The sequence below is a fragment of the Lissotriton helveticus genome, chromosome 3_2 (assembly GCF_964261635.1).
Source record: "Lissotriton helveticus chromosome 3_2, aLisHel1.1, whole genome shotgun sequence".
In the NCBI taxonomy this organism is placed as follows: Eukaryota; Metazoa; Chordata; class Amphibia; order Caudata; family Salamandridae; genus Lissotriton; species Lissotriton helveticus.
The window spans coordinates 233149172-233172778 of NC_136062.1; the positions used below are offsets into that span (position 1 = coordinate 233149172).

At 46.7% G+C, this 23607-nt stretch overlaps 1 protein-coding gene across 1 annotated transcript in view; it reads left to right on the forward strand.

The window, feature by feature from the left end:
* PTPN9 (protein tyrosine phosphatase non-receptor type 9) overlaps positions 1–23607 on the forward strand; it is a 393690-nt gene that overhangs the window by 332802 nt on the left and 37281 nt on the right. The window contains exons 10-11 of the mRNA XM_078685089.1: positions 6341–6419; positions 9737–9887. Of these exons, the coding sequence (XP_078541215.1) occupies positions 6341–6419; positions 9737–9887 (230 nt within the window). The remainder of the gene's footprint in view (positions 1–6340; positions 6420–9736; positions 9888–23607) is intronic.

Below are 23607 nucleotides of genomic sequence, written 5' to 3' on the forward strand. Positions count from 1 at the left end.
TTGAGTTAATTGGTTGGCTCAACGCCTGGTTAAACAAACAAAATAATTGCACAGTACTGGCAATCCTCCTTGTTCATTCAGTATCAGGCACAGCCTTACTGTGCTTTTGCCAAAACCCTCCTTGTTACACACACCTCGAGGACAACAACATCTTGGACCCATCCCAGTCCGGTTTCAGTCGGAACCACAGCACCGAGACAGCCCTCATCGCCGCCACAGACGACATCAGACTTCAACTAGACAACGGCGAAACCTCAGCCCTCATCCTCCTGGACCTGTCAGCCACACGGTCTGCCACCGCACACTAAGGACATGCCTCCAAGAAGCCGGAATCCAAGAGAAGGCCATGGACTGGACCACGTCCTTCCTCTACGACAGAACCCAGAGAGTCTGCCTCCCACCCTTCCGATCGGAAGCCACAGACATCATCTGCGGCGTACCCCAGGGCTCATCCCTCAGCCAGACCCTGTTCAACGTCTACATGGCCCCCCTCGCACAAGTGGCCCGACAGCACGACCTGAACATCATCTCCTACGCCGGCGACACCCAGCTCATCCTCTCCCTCCACAAGGACCCGCACACCGCCAAAACCAACCTCCACGAGGGAATGAAGGCCGTCGCCGAGTGTTTGAGGAGCAGCCGTCTGAAACTGCACTCGGACAAAACGGAGGTCCTCATCCTCGACCCCACCCCCTCTGCCTGGGACGACTCCTGGTGGCCGACATCACCGGGAACAGCACCAACATCTACAGACCACGCACGCAACCTAGGATTCATCCTCAACTCCTCGCTCTCCATGTCGAAGCAGGTCAACTCTATCTCCTCCTCCGGCTACAACACCCTCTGCATGCTCCGTAGGATCTACAAGTGGATCCCGACGGAAACCAGAAGAACGGTGACCCAGGCCCTCGTCAGCAGCAGACTGGACTACGGCAACGCACTCTACGCAGGAATCCCGGCCAAACATCTACGATGGCTACAACGCATCCAAAACACCTCCGCCCGCCTGATCCTCAACATCCCTCGTCACAGCCACATCACCCCCCACCTAAGAGACCTGCACTGGCTCCCCGTCTTCAAGAGGATCACCTTCAAGCTCCTCACCAATAACACCGGACCAGCCTACCTGAACAGCAGACTCAGCTTCTACACCCCAGCCGCCAGCTCCGCTCCGCCAGCCTCGCCGCCGTCCCGCGCATCCAACGAACAACCTCCGGTGGCAGAGCCTTCTCCTTCCTTGCCGCCAAGACCTGGAACACCCTCCCCACCCATCTGCGGCAGACCCAAGACCCTCAGAAGACTCCTCAAAACCTGGCTCTTCGAGCAGAAGCAGCACCCCCTTCCCTCAGCGCCTTGAGACCCTCACGGGTGAGTAGTGCGCTCTACAAGTTCACTGATTGATTGATTGAAGAAGGTACCTGAGGATGTAACTGGGCAGTCCGTAAATTGTGTGCCACACGTGGAAAATAAGAAAAGAAGTTACTCACATTAGAACCCGTCCGGGCACAGATATGTGAGGAAGGAGAATAATGAGGTTAGAAAACTCGCTCAAAATACAGCAAGGCTCAATCGGATGTGATGTTTTAAATTAAGTATCTTACCTCAATATGAGGACAAACTGCCAGTAAAATTATTAAAATGCGGCCAGATGGGCTCAGGGCGTACTTTGCTACAGCCGTAGCGGGAGAAATTCCTTTGGGAAATGTTAACCAGTGACAATGCACAGTAACCTGTGGGGATGGGTAAACATAGTTGGTGGAATTGGACTATATAAATTATAAACTAAAATGATTGCATGGGGCCTAATAATGCAGTCTCTTACCAGAATGTAGATAAATATCCTGCGGGACAGTGCTCCGCCTTTTCGAGTAGCAAGGCTGCTTCCGTCAGCCTTGTCAGGTACAGTGACAATCAGCCCTGCTGGGGGTGGGAGTTTAGTACAGTGATTTTCCTGCCAAAAATGTGTCAGGCCTAGGACCGGCAGACTTACCAATGGATAACTGCTGTACTGAGCAATCCGGTGCTCGGTATTTACGCGATAGAGTAAAGAAAGACCTAAGTTGGGAAGTATAGATGGTGTGACACATTGGAAGTGTGGCTGCATTGGGTGAAACTGCGCATTTAATGGACAAACATGTATATGGTTATTAGCAACATAGGAAAATTAAAATTACTACAAAATGCATAGAACAAAGATTATAAGCACGTTGATCGCTGTGTTCTACATTTTGCTAAAGGAACTTAAAGGTGTGTTCCAGTTTTATGTTCGACATATGGAAAATACAATTACAATAGGTTGCAAAAAACACAAGGGATTACATATATATTGATCACTGTGCTCTGGTCATTATGAAAGGCATAGCAGCGTAATCGCCTTCAACGCGCATTTATTTGTCAGGACAAACACGTTGTAGGTACATTCTCCATCAGTCGTGCAATCAAGCAGCATCCACACATAGCGCGTGAAGTCCTGATAGAAAACATATCTTGTTACTTCCATGCTCAAGGCCAAGTTCGGCACTAAGAAGAGGTTCCTAATCCACTGCCTCATGGCTCTGCACCAAAACTCTCTGAAAAGCCTTTTGGCTTGGGACTGAGTTGGCCAAGTACCACGTCCGAGCCAAAATCTTCCAGCTCGAAATCCAAGATGGGTTCCGAACTGAAACCTTCAGAACCTAAATCTTCGACACAGAAAATTAAGAACCATCCCTCGGAGTCGAAACCCTCGGCACAAAAAATGACATTCCGGCTCCACTGCCAAAAAGCAAAGACTTGACTACAACACAACCAGATCCAAACCATAGACTCTGTATTTCCTAAAATGGATCCGAAAAAGCTGTACATTCACCCTGACACAGGGCATATCCATGCTAAAACTCCATATAAGCACAAGCTTCCTGAGGATTATAGCCCATGCTAAATTCCTCTCAAGAAAAGTTTAGGCACTAGTCCCTTTTATACTCTTCCATCTCCTCCTCCTCCCTCTCCACCACAGCTTGATCCATTATAGATTACACCGAGTCAGTCTCCTCTACCTCATTTTCACACAAGCGACACTAATGATGACGATGCACAATTACCAGATCCTTGGATGGACTACACAACTGATCCTCCACAGGACACAGACCCAGATCTTTATCCTGCCTGGCCATCTCCACCTGATGACAATGTGTTTTACCAACAGCTCATTGCTAGGGCAGCAGAATACCACAGAGTGGAGCAACATAAAGAGTCTTTAGAGGAAGATTTTCTCTTTGACACTCTAGAATCCCAGAAGTAGAGTCAGACACTGCCTATTCTTAAGAGTATGATAAGGCAAGCACACAATTTTTAGAGCTCCTGTCCGTGCCAGAATCCTTACTCATAGAGTAGATAAAAAATATAAATGTTCCCCCACAGACCTATTTTTATTAAGGGTTTGTTACCACTTGATTCGTTAGTGGTATCAAATGCTAGAAAGAGGGCTAACTCTCAAGCGTCTGGGGATGCCCCTCCCCCAGATAAAGAATCAAAGCTTATCGATGCTTCGGGTAAACGGGTGGCTGTGCAAGCAGCTAACCAAAGGCATATCGCTAATACGCAGGGCTTACTAGCAAGATACGATAGAGCCTACTGGGACGAAATGGAACAATTACTTCAGTTTCTCCCAGAGGAGCGTAGGGCAAAGGCTCAGGATTTAGTCCAGGAAGGCAAACTAATTTCTAATTACTCTATCAGATGCTCTCTAGTTACATCTGACACCACAACTAGAGGAGTAAATACTGGCATCTTACTACCACGACATACATGGTTGTGGATATTGGAGTTCAAACCTGAAGACAAACAATCCATCCTGGCTATACTCTTTGATAAAAAACATCTTTTTGGTCCTGTAGTCGATCTAACGCTCGAAAAAATGAAACAGGACACTGATGTAGCAAAATCGATGTGAGTGCTTCAATCTCCCTCCAAAAGAGGTTCCTTTCGGTGCTCTTTTTATAGGGAAGGGTCCAATTCCACAGACACTGACCAGAACACTTCCTCCTACAAAGGCTATTCCCAATCCTCTTTTACAAGAGGATTTTTCAGAGGAGGTTATAGGGGAAACAGTACCAGGGTTAGAGGTAAAAACAACACACCTCGCACTCCTACCCTTCCTCAAGCAACAGTGACTTCACAATGTCTCCCTCCGACTATTCCACACCTGTCTGAGGAAGACTTCAAGACTTTCTCCCCATTTGGAAATCAATAACAACAGACAAATGGGTACTTGGAATTATCTAACATTATTAATGCCTGGAGCTTATCAACAATCCTCCAAACATTCCTCCTCAATCTCAAGAAATATCACCAGACCCCCAGCACTTGCTTCAAGAAGAAGTGCAATCTTTATTACTCCAAGGGGCTATAGAGCCAGTCCCACTTAAGTACCAAGGATCAGGGGTTTATTCCCTTTACGTTCTAATTCCCAAAAAGGGAGGCTCCTTGAGACCTATTCTAGATCTCAGAGAGTTAAATAAATCAATATCGTCAGAGCACTTTCACATGGTAACTCTTCAACAAGTACTTCCTCTTTTGGAGTAGGGTGACTTTATGTCTACTTTAGATCTAAAGGACGGCTACTTTCATATTCCAATTCATCCCGCTCATCGCAAATACCTCAGGTTTGTGATAGCAGGCAAACATTACAAGTTCAAGGTACTCCCATTTGGTGTCACCACAGCCAGAGTGTTCACCAAATGTCTTCCAGTAGTAGTTGCTTATCTCTGAAGACAATGTATACATGTCTTCCCTTACCGGATGACTAGCTTGTCAAAGAGGGCACTTACCAGAACTGTATTTTACACACTCAGACAGTGCACCTACTTCACCAGTTAGGTTTTACAATAAATGCACAAAAGTCTCACCTGTAACCTGCACAAGTGCAATCTTATCTGGGAGCTTCCCTCAACACACTCAAAGCTCGTCATTCCCAATGTAGCCAGAGCCACACTATTACAATTCCATCCCAACCAAAAATTGTGAGCCAGAGTCTTCATGCAACTGTTGGGAATGATGGCATCCTGCATTACAATCGTACCTCATGCAAGGTTTCACATACGTCCTCTGCAAGAATGTCTAGCAGGTCAGTGGAATCAGTGACAGGGTCTATTAACTGATCTAGTGTTGGTAGACAGCCGCACTCATTGCTTTCTCCAGTGGTGGAACCCTCAAAACTTAGCAAAAGGGCGGCCTTTCACAGACCCGATTCCTCAGACTATACGAACAACTGACGCATCGTTAACAGACTGGGGTGCCCATCTGCAACATTACACAGTACAGGGACTGTGGTCGGACAATCACAAACGTCTCCACATCAACTACCTGGAACTTTTGTCAGTGTTCCTAGCACTCAAAGCTATTCTCACCCAACTTGTAGGCAAGACTGTCTTAGTTCGCACAGACAACATGACAGCAATGTACTACCTACAGAAACAGGGAGGGACTCTCTCTGTTGTGCCTTGCTCAAAGCATTTGGAATTGGGCTATTCACCACCAAATCTATCTCCTATCAGAACACCTTCCAGTAGTAGACAATCAGATTGCAGACCTGCTCATCAGACACAGGCAGCAAGTACACAAGTGGGAAATCCACCCCCAAGTTCTTCTTCCCTACTTTCAAAAATGGTGTTTTCCACAGATAGATCTGTTTGCCGCAGTACCCAACGCAAAATGCCCAAGCTTCGCATCCATGTTCCCACACCCAGCATCCAAGGGCAATGTTCTATGGGTGAAATGGTCAGGGATATTTGCTTACGCTTTTCCTCCTCTCCCACTAATTCCATTACTGGTTCGGAAGTTCAGACAAACGTCCCTCACACTAATCTTAGTAGCCCCCACATGGGCTTGTCAACCTTGGTACACCATCCTGTTAAAACTCTCCTTGCAAAAGCAGCATGAATGAGAAAACTATGTTCTCCCCCCTAAGGCAAAAGGCATATATATTTGTAAAGGGTTCCTTCTAGAAAAGAACAGTTTGTTCTCATCTTCCTCATATAACAAGATCAGTTCTTCAACATTCTTTCCTTTAAGCCCTTAGATTCTATTTCTCAACTGTTATTGCTTGTAGAAAAAAACTCTTCTTTGATCTCTACCATTACTGTGTTGCTGCTTTTGCAACTAAAGACATTTTGGAAGGCTTTCGCAAGAAGACCAGCTTCAACCTGAGAGTTGAATGTCACATTTGCACAATTATTGGTATGGAAGGGCAGGGTGTGATGAACCCAGTTCTGCCTTGATTAGACTTTTGTGTGCGTGGTAGAGTATATGTGTTCATGATTGTAGAGTTGTAATAATTACATGTTTCATTTTCACGTTATAGGGCCCCTGGAGAATACATACTCTGACTTTTGGCGCATGGTCTGGGAGCAGAATGTGCTGGTCATAGTTATGACAACAAGGTAAGTGTAGAGTTAGTATGGTACATACTGAGCTACCTGGCCAGAAACGTATCCTGTCTACTTCTGCTTTCCGAAGTTTGAACTTTAAAACTGAGCTCAATGATCACCCCCTCTCTCAGACTTGTCCAAGTTTAGTGTTCAGTTGATTGAATCCAGTCTACGGTGCTCTCTGTTATTGAGCTCAGTACACCTCTCCCTTTATTCTCTCAGGACCCTATGGAAATGATCTGGTCTTTTCGCTCTAACAACCCTACCTGAAAATGGTCTGCTTCGGATCATAGGTGTAGCAGAAAACTAGTGCTATCTGGAAAAGGGTGCCAAATGGAATTTTCCTGCTTGCCATCCTTGGCGAGTGTAGTTGACCAAGAGAGGGATAGCTGACCTGGGGTAAACTTGCAGCGAATGTGCTGCTTTAAGTGCTACCAGTTGAGTTTGTACTTTGGTCTCCAACTTAATGTGTGAATGAATGTAGTTCAATAAACTTGACCAGATGAAGTCAAGGACAACAATAGCCATGAACAGTATGTTTCAACATTAACAATCCCGAACAAAAACATTTAGGGAGACACTGCATATTCCTGGGAGGAACTGACTAAAGAGCAAACAACAATCCTACACCTTGTTGTAGGACCAAGCATAGTCTGTATTCCCTATGCCATTGCAACTTAGCAGCCCTATCCTTCTTATGACAGTTTGGTCTGCTCGGGCAAAAACTGGGGTTCATAAATAAGTCGTGTTTAGGAGGCTAAAGGTGTTGGAGAACAGTGCAGCAGGGGTTGAAGAAATGAGGCTAATGAGAGGACTTTACAGTGTTTGCAGGTGTTATTTTCATTAGACCCAACAGTGAGTGAGCTTGCTGCAAGGAGGATTAAGCGTGATGAACGAAGGGTTGAACAGCCGTGCCTTTGCTCTTACTCTGGCGAAAGACCACATCCCATCTTCCAGTTAGTGATGGGAATTGTGCAAAAAATGTGAAGCCTTAATGATCCAGATGCACTGAACCCTCCAGATAAGTAGAGTTCTGTACAGTTCTTCAGGTGTAGTACATCCCAGGGTGGAAGGCCTATTCCCTTTCATGGGTGCGGAAGGTGAATTATTTTATTAGGCCTGTATAACAGACGCATGGCCGTGAAAGTTTCTCCAAACTCTGAGAAGATAAGCATCTTTATGAAAACAGGGCATCCTGGTCTGGTACTTAAAGCAGGATGCAGAAGCAGCGTGGCCCCTGAGTGATGGCTGATCACCTTACCCCTATCATCATTAGTAAGTATCCCTTCCTTAATTCAAGCACTTTATTTATAGTATTTCCAACAAAAGCGTCTAAAAACATTACATGATACACTTTAAAACAACCATTAGCTTTCAAAATGATAAAGGAATAAAAACATTTTGATAGTGAGTAGGCAGCTTCAGGATTCACACTTACTGCTGCCAACACGGGAACGAAACTTTGCAAGACTTTGTACATAATACAGTGTTGTACAAATTATTATTCTGTCTTATCCCCCTACTTGCCACCTCGGTTCTCTCCCCACCTTTTGATACAAGAGGTTCGTAACAATTTGAACACTCAACAGGATATTGTTGAGAACAGTATACGACTATTTCTCTTTTATCCAAGAGATACTGACCCCAAGGTAAGGGTGATCCCTTTTAACAGTCACTTTACCAGGTTAAAGCTAAAGCCACAGATAAGTGTTCACAAAATGAAATCCCATTCAGTTGTAGCTAGAAGTCAATATCATAAAGAAAATTCTAAGGCTGCTAAGGCCCGTTATAGTTGACAACAAGAAGAGAACCGATCCCAGCAGAGAGCAGCTAGTGAGAGTGTTAGCAGGACGTAGGAAGAACCAATTACGGAAGTATTGGGAGACCAAAGGGCAAGAAAAAGTTACAATCTGGACTTCAGAAGTCAGACAAGCAGACCATATCTCATTTATATTAAACATTGGTCTTACAACGCATCTCTCAGTTCAATCATCTATGGAACTCTGAACAGATTTGGGTATAACTTCTTGGCTCCTGAAGCAGGAATTGTGAAATGAAAATAGCAAAAGGATCCCAGTACAGCATAGAGTGGACCAATAGTTAGTGGAACATACACAGGGTGTTGCCTAGCTGGTGCAGTAGAATGCAGATGAAAACACCTGGCTGGCAGCATTGGCAATGAAATGGTCTGTTGCTAGTGTGTAGTCCTATTGCGGATGTACATTGAAGGTATGTATTTCTCCCGTCCTTGCGTCCTTGAAGTTCATTGGCATGCATACCATCTGTTTCTCAAGTGAGCTCGGTATTTGCAAGGGCTGTGTGCCCTAGAATGCGTGGTGCAAGGATTATATGTTAAGGGCTCATGCCCTATACGAGGTTGTACACAATGTAGTCTAGAAATCTGCATCCAATTGTTGTTTTTTTGGGTAGTACTCAGACTTCAGACATCTAATTTATTATATGCTTGCAACTGTTAGTCAGACCGGATATTAATTCCCCCTTTAAAGTCACTTTACCAATTTAGGGACGACCCTTGTCCAGTTAAGAAATACTCAGTATTGTGCTGTACTGTGTGGTTAAACAATTATTAGATGATGCTGAAAGCAGTCATTATTGGCCAACAACTCCAAGCTGTTTAAAGATTTATTTTGTGTCAATGGCACCTCTGTGTAATGTGTTACAAATGCACAGTTTTAGACATGTATATTACCTTTAGTTCTCATTCACATAATGTGTATCTATGTACTCCATCACTGCAAGTTGCTCTATAGAAATGTGTGCTTGCAAAATAATGCACTTCCTATGTTGTGTAGGAGATACTCACATAGCTGTGATAAATATTTTAATTTTGCTCTTTGAAGCAAATGTGCTTATTCATAGAATGTATATGTCTGAAATTCATGAAATTGGGAACAGCTGGGTCAGCCGGGCCACTGCAGAATTCCAGTCTCACTTGTGGGTGGGTTAATTACGAAAGTTTGCTGCCAAGGATTTCCAAGTGTCCACAGCTTGCTCAGACACGCTTTTACCACCCAGTGGCTGATGCAGTGCTGACACTTGCCAATCAGGGCCAGTCTGCTCCCATATCAAAACATACTCAAGTTCATGGCAATAGTTATATTGTTTGCTGCCTTATGGTGGAACATAGTCCATTTTCACCTGTGGATGTAAAGGTGTGTTCTCTGATAGTTGCTTCTGTCCCCAATGGTTTAACCCTCAGAAGTCAACTCCAATCATCACCCCCTAGCTAATACCTTCCTCTCTTATCTCCTCTTATGTCTTTTGTTTGTCCACTCACCCTGTTCTCTATTTTCTATTTGTGCATGTAGGGTTGAAGAGGGGGGCAGGAAAAAGTGCGGTCAGTACTGGCCACTGGAGCCAGATTCAAAAGGAAAATATGGACTCATCACTGTGAACAACTTGGGGATCGAAAGTTTCAAGCATTACAAGAGGACCACGTTAGAGCTGAGCAACGCTGAAGTAAGGAGATAGTTGGAGTAGAAAATTCTTTGCTGTTGGGGTAGATCTTTGTGATTGGTGGTAAGGGTCATTGACGGTGGAGCTTTGCTTGGCGTGAGGTTTCGGAATGCCTACACGACTCATTGTGCACAAACTTTGTAGAATGGCATTGATTGCAAGACGGGTAGCGATTGAAAACCCCTGCTTTGTGAAAGTTTGACAAGAAGGGATATGCTAGAACAAAGAGATTGGGTCAGTATAAGGGTATAGGTCTCTATGCTGACTTATTACGCACCAGCTGGGCCACACATACAACTATCCAACCCACAACTTTCCTAAAAACAAAATTACGTTCGAAATGGAACATATTTGCTGCTCCTATCACAACACAATCTTCCATTTAAAAATACAAAATAAAAAAAGAATACATCATATGTTCCTAAAAGAATGTTGTCCACCTCTTAAAATGTTTCCATCTTGCAAACGACTCTAGCATTGTATCATCCTTCGAACACTCTATGCCTTCCACCATATACTTTGATTATCATTCAATACGTAACCGCATTATTTCTTCCACACTTGTCTAATTTTCATCTACACAAGGAACAGTGATGTCCCCTTCTGCATGTTCCTGGAATTCCTCGCTTTCACAATGTTGCTTATGTATCCATCAACTAATTTCTTGTTTTATTATTTTATCATTGTAGTTAGCCTTATACAAATCCTAATACTCTGCTTTAGCCAATGCTTTCTTGATTTACTTTGTTAGTTTCAGTGTACTCCATGAGATTTATGTTATAATTAAGACTTCCAGTTTTATCATGCATATTTTTTTTACATTTCCGGCTGTAATTATTCATATTTATTTTTTTGTCCATCTTATCAGTATTTATCCATATTTATTTTGAGTTTTGTGAATAAATGTCGTAAAGTCTATATTTCCGCATTTAACTGATAAACATGCAGTCATACTTTGAACATGTGAGAGCCTAGTCACTCCAAAGAAACTCACTTATCTGTATTGTTCCACTTTTAAAAATAAATACAAACAAGTAACACACTATGTTCGAGGCATGTGGGCTGCTGAATTCATATCTATAGCATAGATCGCCGCCTAGTGTTGGGTCCGGATGATTGCACATTGTTGTCCTGGAAGAGTCTTTGAAGTATCACGAGATAGGGGGCTCCTCCCCTGGACTACAGTGCGCATGGGCATCGACTCCATCCTTAGATTGTTTTTTTCCGCCATTGGGTTCGGATGCGATTTCGTTAACTCCGGTTCGGAATCGATCAAAACTAACTTTTTGCAGGCCAAAAGGCATTTTTCGAACCGTCGGTATTGTTTGCGTTCGGTGCCCGACTTACTCCAACTCTTCGAGTCAGAGATCCGGTGAGTCGCGTGACTCTTCGGGGATCGAGGCCCAGTCCACGCAGCAAGACTTCGACGGCATGGAGCGGAGTCCGTTCAAGCGCTGTCCCGTGTGTGGCTCCAAGTATCCACACATCGACGTCCAACTAGTCTGCAATAAATGCCTGTCGCCGGACCACGACGAGGCCAACTGTATGGCCTGTTCCAAGTTTCGATCTAAGAAGATCATCAGGCTTCGGCGCGCGGCGCGCCTCGAGGCCCAGCGATCGGCTCCAGCACCGGTGGACATCTTCGTCAACGAAGAAGCGGACGAGCAACAGGCTCACCTCCAAGTTTCACCTCCATCGGTGGTCGTAGAGTCTGACTACGCTCTCGGGGCAGGCCAGTATTGTGAGTGGGGTCTGCACCTTGTGTCACTGTCTCATCTCTCGCAGTCTGGGGCCATGGGGGCTTCTTACCGAGGAATGGCTCTCCAGGGGCTGCCGGTGTGGATGGGGCAAGTGGGCCTTGCTTTGTTACCCGCCTCGTGCTGCCCCAGCACCCTGAGTATATAGATCCCTTTGTCAGGGATAGTGTGAAGCCAGGCCTCCTATCTCTTTTCAGGCACTCCACCTCTCGTTGCTTTGGGGTGCTGCCTTCTCTCCGCAGAGATCTTTACTCCAGGTCGAGGGGTTAAATCATAGGCCCACTCCCTTGGCCCAGTAGTCGGGGTGAGCCTTGTCGTCGTGGCAGCACGTCCCGCCTCCGCGGCCCAGGTTTCCTCAGCGGTTCACGGTGGCCATTCATGTTTAGCTCCGGCCCCCAGTCTGCTCTTCCCCAACTCTTGCTGGGGTAGGGTCTCTCCGGCACTGGCCGCAAGCCGACAGGGCTCAGCAGTAGTCTTCAGTCCTCCCCTTCTCAGCAGGAGCACGCCGGCTGCGGCCTAGACGTAAGCCGTGGGCACCATTTTCTCTCTCGGCTGCCCGCGGTTCCATCTGCGCATGACCCAGCAGCCGTTACCAGCTCAGCTCCGGGCTTCTGCTCGCTTTCTTTGTGCCTCTCGTGCTGATAAGGGACTTTCAGGTTGGACCCCAGGCCAGTGCTTTATTGCAGTGGGTGTGTGGTCTCAGCTACTCACAGAGTTTCCTAATTGACGACCACGGGCACCATCTTACACAATTATCCGGCCGCTCATGTCAGCCCCGGTGCTCGGCTCCAGTATCTTCTAGAATCATGCCAACAAACTGAGCTTCCTCCGATCCCAGAAGCCAATTTCTCCTGCCGTGACCCTCAGGGTCCGCCACTGTTTTCAAAATGTCACTGGGTGGGGGGCTTCCTGCCGGGAGCACAGTTCAGATCTCCTTACCCCATCTGCATCAAGCCACGCCCCCCAGAGTGTCAAAAGCCTTTTGACAGGTCACTGTCCAGTTTACTTTCTTTGGTTGCCTCTTTGAGCTTAACTCGGTAAGGCCTGTCACAGTGGTGCCATACTGCAAGAAAGTGCCCTCTTTTTGAATGGTTGCCCCCACTTTTTGCTAAACTGCTGATGTATTTTGACTGAGTGTGCCCTGGGTTCCTGCCAAACAGGTACCCAGGACCTATGTTCTTTTCCTAAAACTGCATTAAGACAAAACCCAATTGGCACTCTCTGGCCACAGGTGCCAAGGGCACTGCTTGCTGCCGCACGGTCCGTTTGTTTGGGCTAATTTAGATTAGAAATCAAAACTGTTAGAAATTTTATCTGTGATATATTGTGTTTTTAAATTTCACTTATTGAATTGCGTGGGTCATTAAAACCGATCGCCTACACTGCCTGACACCCTCCAAGCGGCCTTAGCCAATTAGCTAGAGCGGGGCGGAGCTCAGAGGCGGGGTCAGACCTCAAAAGGAGGAAGTACGCGAGGGGCCAGCCACTACTTGCTTGCTGCTGCGCGGTCCGTTTGTTTGGGCTAATTTAGATTAGAAATCAAAACTGTGTTAGAAATACTGTGGGAATCTTTTATCTGTGATATATTGTGTTTTTAAATTTCACTTATTGAATTGCGTGGGGCATTAAAACCGATTGCCTACACTGCCTGACACCCTCCTAGCGGCCTTAGCCAATCAGCTAGAGCGGGGCGGAGCTCAGAGGCGGGGTCAGTACACGTATATATGTGTATAGGCATGCGGGAGCGCAGCGGACGCGCGCAGCGGGCGTGCCGGCGGCGCGCCAAAGGCAAGCCCGTCTGCGCCCGCCCGGGCCCAGGGGCCACAAACCCTGGTCAAACTATGGTTTATTGCTCAGAAGAACTCAGATCCCTTGAGCAATATGAATCCGGGCTCCCATCGGACATCATGGACCGGATTAGGATGCACGGTATCTTGCACGATAACGCAGTTTTCCCTGCTCCTTCCAAACAAATCGTGAAGCCACCTACAAAACCAAAGTCGACTTCCCTGCGGGTTATGTATCTTAATACCCGCTCGATGGTGAGGCATCAACTAGACATTTTCTTATTGTTGACGTCAGCAAAAACAGACATCCTGCTGCTTTCTGAGACGTGGCTCACTCCCGATTCCACCCCTGACATCCTAGCCGCTCTTCCTGCTGACTATTACATTCTCTCAGTCAATAGGCCTGCAGGGAAGGCGGGAGGGGGAGTCGCTGCCATTATAAATAAACGCCATAAGTTCAACAAATTGAACTCGTTGATCCTTCCCGAGGTTGAGAATATGGTTATCAACTTCGATACAAACTCAGGATCTTTGGCGCTAGTACTCATTTATCGTCCTCCCCAGCCCATGCCCTCTTTTCCCCTCTCCCTTAGCGAACAGATAGCTGAGCTTGCCATGAACCACACTAGAGTTATGCTTATTGGAGATCTGAACTACTGGTTTAATGACGCTGGTGGTGGGACCCAGTCGGCAGAACTGTCTGAAACACTTACTAATTTAAACCTGGTCCTGCATATCTTGGCCCCCACACACACAAAAGGCCATATCCTGGACCAATTATGGTCGCATAATGTCGAGCTATCATCCCCGCTCATCTCTCCATGTATTTGGTCGGATCACCACTTAATCGAATTCACAGTCACTTTCAATGGTAGGGTTAAGCCATCGAAGGTCGCAGGAGGTATGACCAGAAATTGGAAATCGCTCACCACACAGGATTTTATGGCCACTTTAACCAGTTCCCTTCCCTCTGCTGACATTAATATTAATGTCGACTCCATGGAAATGGGCATATCTAACTGGCTATTAGCTGCTAGTGACATCCATGCCCCCCTCATCAATTTCCCCCATGGCAAGTCAGGCCGCAGCCCACAAATGGTTCACTGCGGACCTGAAATCACAAAAACGACTCCTACGCCAGTCAGAACGGAAGTGGAGGCGCTGCTATGCCAGTGACGAAAGATTACTTTATCTCACTGCTCGCAGGGAATATAAGAATGCCCTATTGGCTGCAAAGACCTCTTACTTCTCCACAAAGGTACTCACTGCCTCCAAGAAATCTAAAGAAATCTTTAGGATTGTCAATGCCCTTAGTAGCGAAGACAGAATTACTCCTTGTTTGGTTCCTACACAAGAGCGGTGTAACGCACTGAACAGCTTCTTTGTGGAGTAAATAGAGACCATTAGGGCTAGTATACCTCTGGTAGCCCAGGAGGAACCCCCTGGGGCCAATCCTGACAATCCATTTGTTTTAGATCAACTCATGGAAATTGATTCGGTCACCCTACTCGAACTAATGTCTCGAGTCAAGTCGGGATCTCCTGTTGTCCCCCCACTATTTTGAGGGAAGTCTTCTCGGCCTTACCACACAGTCTTTTACCCCTCAATGAATCTCTGAGCAAAGGGGAAGTGCCTATTGCTTTTAAAAAGGCCATGTTAGTTCCCCTGCTCAAGCAACCAGGAGCAGATCCCTCCTCGCTACTAACTACCGCCCGATTTCGCTCCTCTCCTATCTTTCTAAGATATTGGAGGCCCATGTGGCTAGATGCTTGTCGAAGTTCATTGAAAATTCCAACTACCTCGAACCAAACCAAGCCGGCTTCCGTCCCGCCCACTCTACAGAATCGGTAATTTTGGCTGTGATGGACACACTAAGAGCCAATGCTGACAAGGGTATCCCACAGGCACTTGTACTGCTAGATCTGTTGGCTGCTTTCGACACGGTCAACCACAACATCCTAATGCACTGTGTCGAACAAGCTGGGATCCGGGGAACAGCCTATGGGTGGATAGAATCCTTTTTGACAGGTAGAACGCAGGCGGTATATCTTGGGAACTATACGGCCCCTAACCTGACTACCTCATGTGGCGTCCCCCAGGGCTCATCCCTATCCCCACTGTTGTTTAATCTGTACATCCGCCCCCGATTCATTCACTTAAGGCTAGGAACGCAATTGTATTTAACTATGCTGATGACCTTCAGCTGGTTTTTAAGCTGGACTCCCAAAATGCAGCTGCTGAATTCCAGGATACAATGCTGCATATTCAAGGCTGGATGGACCAGAACCAACTAAAGCTGAACCCAGGGAAAACCGAATTGGTGTTGCCTGGGAAGAGTCTTATTAGTTGGGGACCTCACTTTTGGCCAGGCGCCTTAGGCCCCCCTCCTGTTCCGTCTTTATCAGTGAAAAGTCTGGGAGTAACAATCTCCGATCTTTCCTTGAGGGGCCATGTGGGCACGGTCATTTCTTCCTCTTTGTTCCAACTACAAAAAATAAGAAAGATCGCCTATTTGTTATCTCATCAAGCCTTGACTCAGGTGGTGATTGCGCTGGTACTCTCCCACCTTGATTTCTCCAATTCTCTGTATACTGGCCTTCCTCTTGGTCTGGTAAACCGCCTACAAATAATTCAGAACCAAGCGGCGAGACTGATCTATAAGCAGCCAAGATGGCAGTCTGCCAGGTTGTTGCTGCGCACTCTACATTGGCTACCTATGGCGCAACGCTCCGCATTTAAATCGGGCTGTATAATCTTTAAGGCTCTACATTGCACCAGTCCCAGATTCCTCGACCGGAGCTGGTAAGAAAATCCGACTCTTAAAGACACCCCTGCACCTGACGTCCCACAGCCTTTGGTGGCCCTGCCGACGGTGTCCCAGCATCCCCAGGCAGTCCAAGTTACCTCTCCAACCAGTGGTCACCTCCACAAGATCTTCGTCCCCGAGCCTGCAGTCTTTGTTGCAACCGGAGAATCCCCATTGAAAAAGAACAGGGCACCCAAAGTCAAAACAGCACTCTGCACCCAGGTGCAGGTGCACTTTGGGTGCTAACTCTGATCCACCTTTGCCCTGATCCTAACAGCAGGAGTTTTACTCCCACAACCTTGTAGCCTGCTCATGAGCAGCCACCAACCGGAGGCCCCCTATTGTATAACATTAGGCCTCAGCACTCTGCACCCAGCTGCCCTAGTGCCGCTAAGGGTGCTGTGAGAGAGCATCCTTGAGCCTGGGGTAACCCCGGTTCTAACCCTAGAATACCAACTCCTACAACCAAGTACTTACCTGTTAACCGATAACCATATTTTCCCCATAGGAATACATTGACTGTTTTTCCTTGAAAATTGTTCTCTGTGGAGTTGGTTTTGTATGAGACCTTGAAAAACTGCAAATTACTAAAAACTGCTTACTTACCTTTTCTCTAGGAAATGTCCCAGTGTGATATCTAGGAATATTACACTGAGTTGAAAAAGTAATCGAACAGTAATTTCCACTGTATTGAAGATTTACAAACCTGTAACAAAGACGTTTTCATTCAGCTTGCTTGTATTGTTCAACCTGCCTTGAAAAGTATCATATACACTTATCTGTGCCAGGCTTGCTTGGTTCTAGAAAATAAATACAACTAAATAATATGTTTATATAAATCAAATTGGTCTGACCTCAGTCTTTGAGTGTGTGACATAATTTGCTGATTGAGTCTATACAACAAATTCTTAACACTTCCCTCTGATAAAGCCTTACTGCTCGGCCACAAATAGAGAGTACGGTGCTATCTACTTTTACCTCTGCTTACCTTTGGGGTTCCACTGGACTCTCTGCACACTATGCCTTATTATGGTATAGTATATACAGAGCCAGCTTCCTGCACATACCCCTCTCAAACCTCCTGTAGTACACAGTCAAGCCAAGGAATTGAGTCAGAGTGGTTAGAGCTTCCTAGTCCAAATAGTCTGGATCTTTGTTCTGTAAGGGTTGAACTTGGCCTCCACCTACCAGGTGGCCCAAGTATGCAACTGAGCCCTGCCCTATCTGGCACTTGCTTGCCTTGTTAGTGAGTCCTGCTTTCTGCAGAGACTCAAGCATGTTTCCAAGGTGGATCAGGTGACCCTGCCAAGTGGAGCTTTTTACAGCAATATCATCAAAATATGTTGCATTTAACGACTCCAACCCAGCTAGGACTTTGTTCACCAGCCTTTGGAAGGTGGCATGGGCATTCTGTAAACCAAAGGGCATCACAGTAAACTGGTGATGTCCATCTAGGGTCGAGAATACGGACTTTTCATTTGCTCTTGGGGTCAGGCCTATCTGCCTGTACCCTGATGTTAAATCAGAAGTACTAAGAAATGTGGCTGCCCCTAACGTGTCAGAGTTCATCTGCCCTTGGAATAGGGTGGGAATTTGTCTTGGTGTCAGCATTGAGACCTCTGTAGTCCACACAGAACCTTAGCTCTGGTGTACCTTCCTTGGAATGAGGTATGGGGACATCTACCACTGGGCTGGCCCAGGAACTATCAAAGGGTTCAGTCTCACCTAACTCCAGCATCTTGCTGAGTTCAGCTCAGATGCTTTCTTTGACTTGATCAGACTGTTTTTGACAGGTAGGTCGTCCCCAGTTCCACATCATGTGTACATCAGGTTGTCTGACCATGGGTCAAAGAATAGACCTCAGCATACTGCCCCAGGACTTGCCTGCAGTGAGGGTGTCTGAAAAGACAGCTCTCTTAACAGACCCATCTTTAGGGTTGATGAAGAGGAGGTCAGGGAGAGGTTCACTCACCTTCTTGATCCTCATAGGTGACAATCAGCATGGTCACATCCACCCTGTCATAAAAAGATTTTAGGCTGTTGACATGGATGACCCTGTGGAACCTTCTGCAACTGCTTAGGTCAACCAGGGCGTGGACTTCTCATGCTGAGCTCTTTTCTTTAACCCCTGGTCAGACAACCTAGTGTACACATCTTTAAAAGGACACATGCCTGTTGTCTGATAGTCGATGCACTTGTAGCTGCCAAGAACTATATTCTGTGACATTAAGAACACCAATGTCATAGAATACAGTGTGATGTCCTGGTTATATTTTATAATAATTCATTCTGTAGCATCTCAAAGGACGTGTGTTCACCACCAGACATCAGGTGGTTAGAATCCCAGCTCCACACCGGGACCCAGAGTCCAGCATCTCCTGCCTTCAATTCAAATACCAGTATTGTTCCTGAGGGGGGCCTTGTCATGGCGATGAAACTGAATATAGCCTAGGAGCCTGTATCCAGGTGGTATACATGACTTTCAGCATTGGGTTGGGGATCTGGCGACTGGGCCAGGATGATAACGGGATCCAAGGGTGCATGTACGCCATTTTTGCCCAGTGTAAGGCTAGACAATAATGCTGCACAGAGGGCAGGCCCAATCCTCCTGCTGATCTATGGGCGATAAGCTTCCGAATGGCCAGACGAGGTCTCGCTGAATTCTAGCACATTAATGAAATCAGACCGCTTATTTGAAGCCCGCCGGTCTGCCTTTCACAGTGTGGGAGGTAAATGGCCTGCTTGTGAAGTAGCGAGTGACTGCACCTTCCTGCAGGAACCCTCTTTTCCCATTTCATGGTGTGCTGTCTGGTGGGTGCAAGGACTAAATGCAACCTCATTTTGGTGCAGTCAGTGTGTCCATGGCAGCTCCTTTGCCTCCGAGTCTCCCAACTGTAATGTTGCACTAGTGCTTCCTCATTTGCATAGGGCCGAGCCATCATTCAAATAAGGGAATGCTTCCTTGAGATCGTGCCACTGTTGTATTACAGTAAGTGCCTAGAGATCTAGTGAGCGTTTGCACCTGCACCTGCACCTGGTTGAAGCCACTCACTGCACCCGCCTGCAGGGGATCTATGTCCCCATTTATAATGAAGACCAAAGTACTACCTGCTGTGAAAGGCAAACTGGTGGATTAAAAGAGCCAGTTTGCCTTTCACTAATGTGCTACTACTGGTGGAGGAACAAGTTCACATCTGCTCTGGGAACAGCGCATTAGCGCCAGGGCTTAATTTGAACCGGAGCATGCCGGTGCTTAGCACTGGCACCTAATTATTAGGGCCGGGTCTGCAATCACGCTGCATTAAGTGCACCTGCCGTCAGTAATTGATTCATTTATAATGAGATGTGTGTGGCACTGGCACAGAGAGCGTGTGCTGTGCTGCTGTCACTTAGTTTTTAGGGCGAGCTGATGTTGCATTCATGCGAAGCATGAATGCATCAGCTCGCCAACTTATGCTGCCCGTATTTAGGAGAGTGGACAGCTACCAGACGCGCGCTTTGACGAGGTCGGATTTCACCTCGGGAGCGAGCGTCTGAGCCGCGCCTGCGCAGATGAACTCCCAGCCCCTGCTTTCGCGTCGCTCTGCTCGCATGCATTAATGGCACACAGACACAGCCAGCCCCCACCCCTCTGCATGCACACACATACAGGCGCGCGCACACATAGACAGACACACGCACACACACACGCACATACACGCGCGCACCCCCTCCCCCCACACTTACCAGGGTCTTTTCGTGTGTCCCTGTGTCCCTGTCTCCCTCGGCAGCCTGCGGTTCAGTCTTCACAACAGGCGGGGCTCTCCACGACCACGGGAGCTCCGCTAGTTCACAGGCAAATCTTCCGGCTGATTACAGAAGCGCGGGGCTCCCGTCCGCTTCCTGTTTGCGGCCCCGCCCCCGTCCCAAAACAAGTTGCCTGGCTTCCGTTCTAATCCGGACTGCAGACATAAAGCCCACAGGTAGGTCCACGGGTAATACCTTGTTTTATTTGACTTTTGTATTGCAAGAATACGACACCCACGTTGAGGCAGCAGCATTTGTGTTCTTACTTATCTCGTTATTTTTGTAGTTCTCGCGCTCCTGCTTTCACTTTTGAGACGCCACAAGAGCCTCTCGCAGGCACTTTCACTGTTCAAAATGCGAGTCATGGAGGAAATGTATTGATGTGCTTACTTTCTGCTTACGGGCGCATCGCGCACATTCACTTTCACCTCCCCCGTCGGCTCCACGGAGACAGCTAGTTTTGAGAATCTGGTCACCCTATCCGTAAAGCATGTCTTCACATGTTAAAAACTGTCCAATTCGATAACGTGGCTCAGTTTTGTTTTTTTGCTATCTCATTCAATAATTGAGGTGGGCACTTTTAGTGTGACGGCCGATTCGTTTTGTGCTCCAGGAATACCCGGGTTGCATCTCTGGTGCCTTCTTCCAATTACTGCGCCTTCCTGCGCATTGCCTGCTGCTCTGGTGTCTGTACAGTGCTGCCTCGGTGCCTGCTTTTCTCTGTGCCTATCTTTCCATACTATTATTAGCTGAGCATTTTTGCTGGAGCAGGCAGGGATCTCTGCAGTTAATCTCCAGTGATCCACAGGCCTTGCACTCCCATGTGACCCGCTGACCTAATTCTGACACCGAGCTGGGGGCCTGGTCCGTGCCGGTCACCAAATGCAAGTGTTGCGGAGAGGCGTATGAAGAGCCCCCGGGGCCAAATCCACCTGGAAGGGTCGTGGGTCATGATGGGGGCACACGTTCCATTCCGAGAACCTCTTGGGATCTGGATTGGGGAAGGGGGGCACAAAACTAACTAAGGGGGGCTGTCGGAGCACAGCTACATTACTGGGGGCGCTGGAAAGGACGACGGATATAGTGAGTGCTGTGCCAGGAGCTATGAGAGTCTGAATGTTTAAATGAACGGGCGATCCACCAACCCCGTGTCGGGGTCACTGCAGGTCATATCTGCAATATACAAAAACACACACAAAAATATGATAAATCATTGGTTCCATTCTCTTGAACCTTTCCATAGCATCGGCAATTGTACATATATTCAACTTCCAGAGAAGGGCGCACAAAAGATAAAGTGCATATTTAAATATGTTTACAAGAACTCATGGATGATTTACATCAGGCCTGCTGACGAGCTGGGTCCAGAATGCCTTTAAGTATCTTTTTGCATCAGTGTATGCTGCGGACCCTCCTTTTGTAATAGTAAGCTGCAAACCAAAAATCGAAGCCCGGACACAAGCAAGCCTGTTTTCTAGTCTGCTATATAATTAATTAAATAGGCTTTGTGTTTTCTTTGATGCAGTTAAAAAGCTTTTCTGCTGAAAGGATGTACATGTTTCAATCTGTGTGAAAGATCTGAAGGGATCGAACAGGTCAGAAGAAGTACTGTGGCATTCCAGGAGCCAAGCAGCATGGTCATGTACTTAGCTTCATTGAGGCAGTTGAAGCTGATCCATTGAGCATGGGTGAATCATTCTATTACACTCAAGTAATTTACCATATCCTGCGGTGTCCCAAGATGGACATCTGTATGCTCTGTGTAGACATGTTAACCTATGCTGTAGTTGGCTGTGAATGAATCTATGTAGATGAGGAAGAGAACAAAGACAATTTAAACCCTACGGCTCTGGTGACATTGCCAAGATTCTGGATGGGGCAGTTTCACGTGCTTCAAGTCAGTCCTCATGAGAATAGTACCCACCATGTTGGACGCTGTATAAGACACCCCCTCGCCCTAACACACCCCCTCGCCCTAACACACCCCCTCGCCCTAACACACCCCCTCACCCCCTTGCCCTCACACCCCCTTGCCCTCACACCCCCTTGCCCTCACACCCCCTTGCCCTCACACCCCCTTGCCCTCACACCCCCTTGCCCTCAAACCCCCTCACCCTCACACCCCCTCAAACCCCCTCACCCTCACACCCCCTCAAACCCCTCACACACCCTCACCCTCACACACCCTCATCTTCACACCCCTCACCCTCACACCCCCCTCACCCTCACACCCCCCTCACCCTCACCCTCACACCCCCCTCACCCTCACACCCCCATCACCCTCACTCACTCACACTCACTCACCCTCACTCACTCACTCACCCTCACTCACTCACCCTCACTCACTCACCCTCACTCACTCACCCTCACTCACCCACCCTCACTCACCCTCACTCACTCACCCTCACTCACTCACACTCACCCTCACTCACCCTCACTCACACACCCTCACTCACCCTCACTCACTCACCCTCACTCACCCTCACACACCCTCACACACCCTCACACACCCTCACACACCCTCACACACCCTCACCAGCATAGCATTACAAAACACAGCATAACAAAAAAAGCATAGGATAGCAAAACAAAATATAGCATAACAAAACACAGCATAGCATAGCATAACAAAATAAAGCATAACAAAATACAACACATAGCATAACAAAACATAGCAAAACACAACATAGCTTAACATAACACAACAAAATATAGCATACCAAAACAAAACATATAATAGCATAGCAAAACATAGCATACCAAACACAACACATAGCATAGCATAACAAAATATAGCATAGCAAAACAGAGCCTAGAATAATAAAACACAACAAAACATAGCATAACAAAACATAGCATAGCATAACAAAACATAGCATAGCATAACAAAGCACAGCATAGCATAACAAAGCACAGCATAGCATAACAAAGCACAGCATAGCATAACAAAGCACAGCATAGCATAACAAAGCACAGCATAGCATAACAAAGCACAGCATAGCAAAACAAAACAGCATAGCAAAACAAAACAGCATAGCATAACAAAACAGCATAGCATAACAAAACAGCATAGCATAACAAAACAGCATAGCATAACAAAACAGCATAGCATAACAAAACCATAGCATAACAAAACCGCATAGCATAACAGAACAGCATAGCATAACAAATCAAAAGCATAGGATAGCAAAATATAGCATAGCAAAACAAAACATAGAATAGCAAAACATAGCATAGCATACAGCAGCACTCCGCACCACCAGAGCATCACTCAGGGGCACCACAACATCACCATGCGCTACCACAGCATCACTGAACGCCACAGCATCACTCGTTCGCCATCACAACATCAATCAGCGCTACCACAGCATCAATCTGTGCAACCATTCAACAGCACCTGGTTCAAATATGTTCTCTCAATGTTTCAAGCTTTATTACAAGTCTAACAAAGATGTTAATATTTCACTTCTGTTCTTGGATTTTAGTCACAATAAAATACACTGAACATAATCTTCACAAAAGTTATTTACAAAAGTTTAAGCTATTGCCATTATAAATTACATAACTTTTATTTAAGTATTAATTAT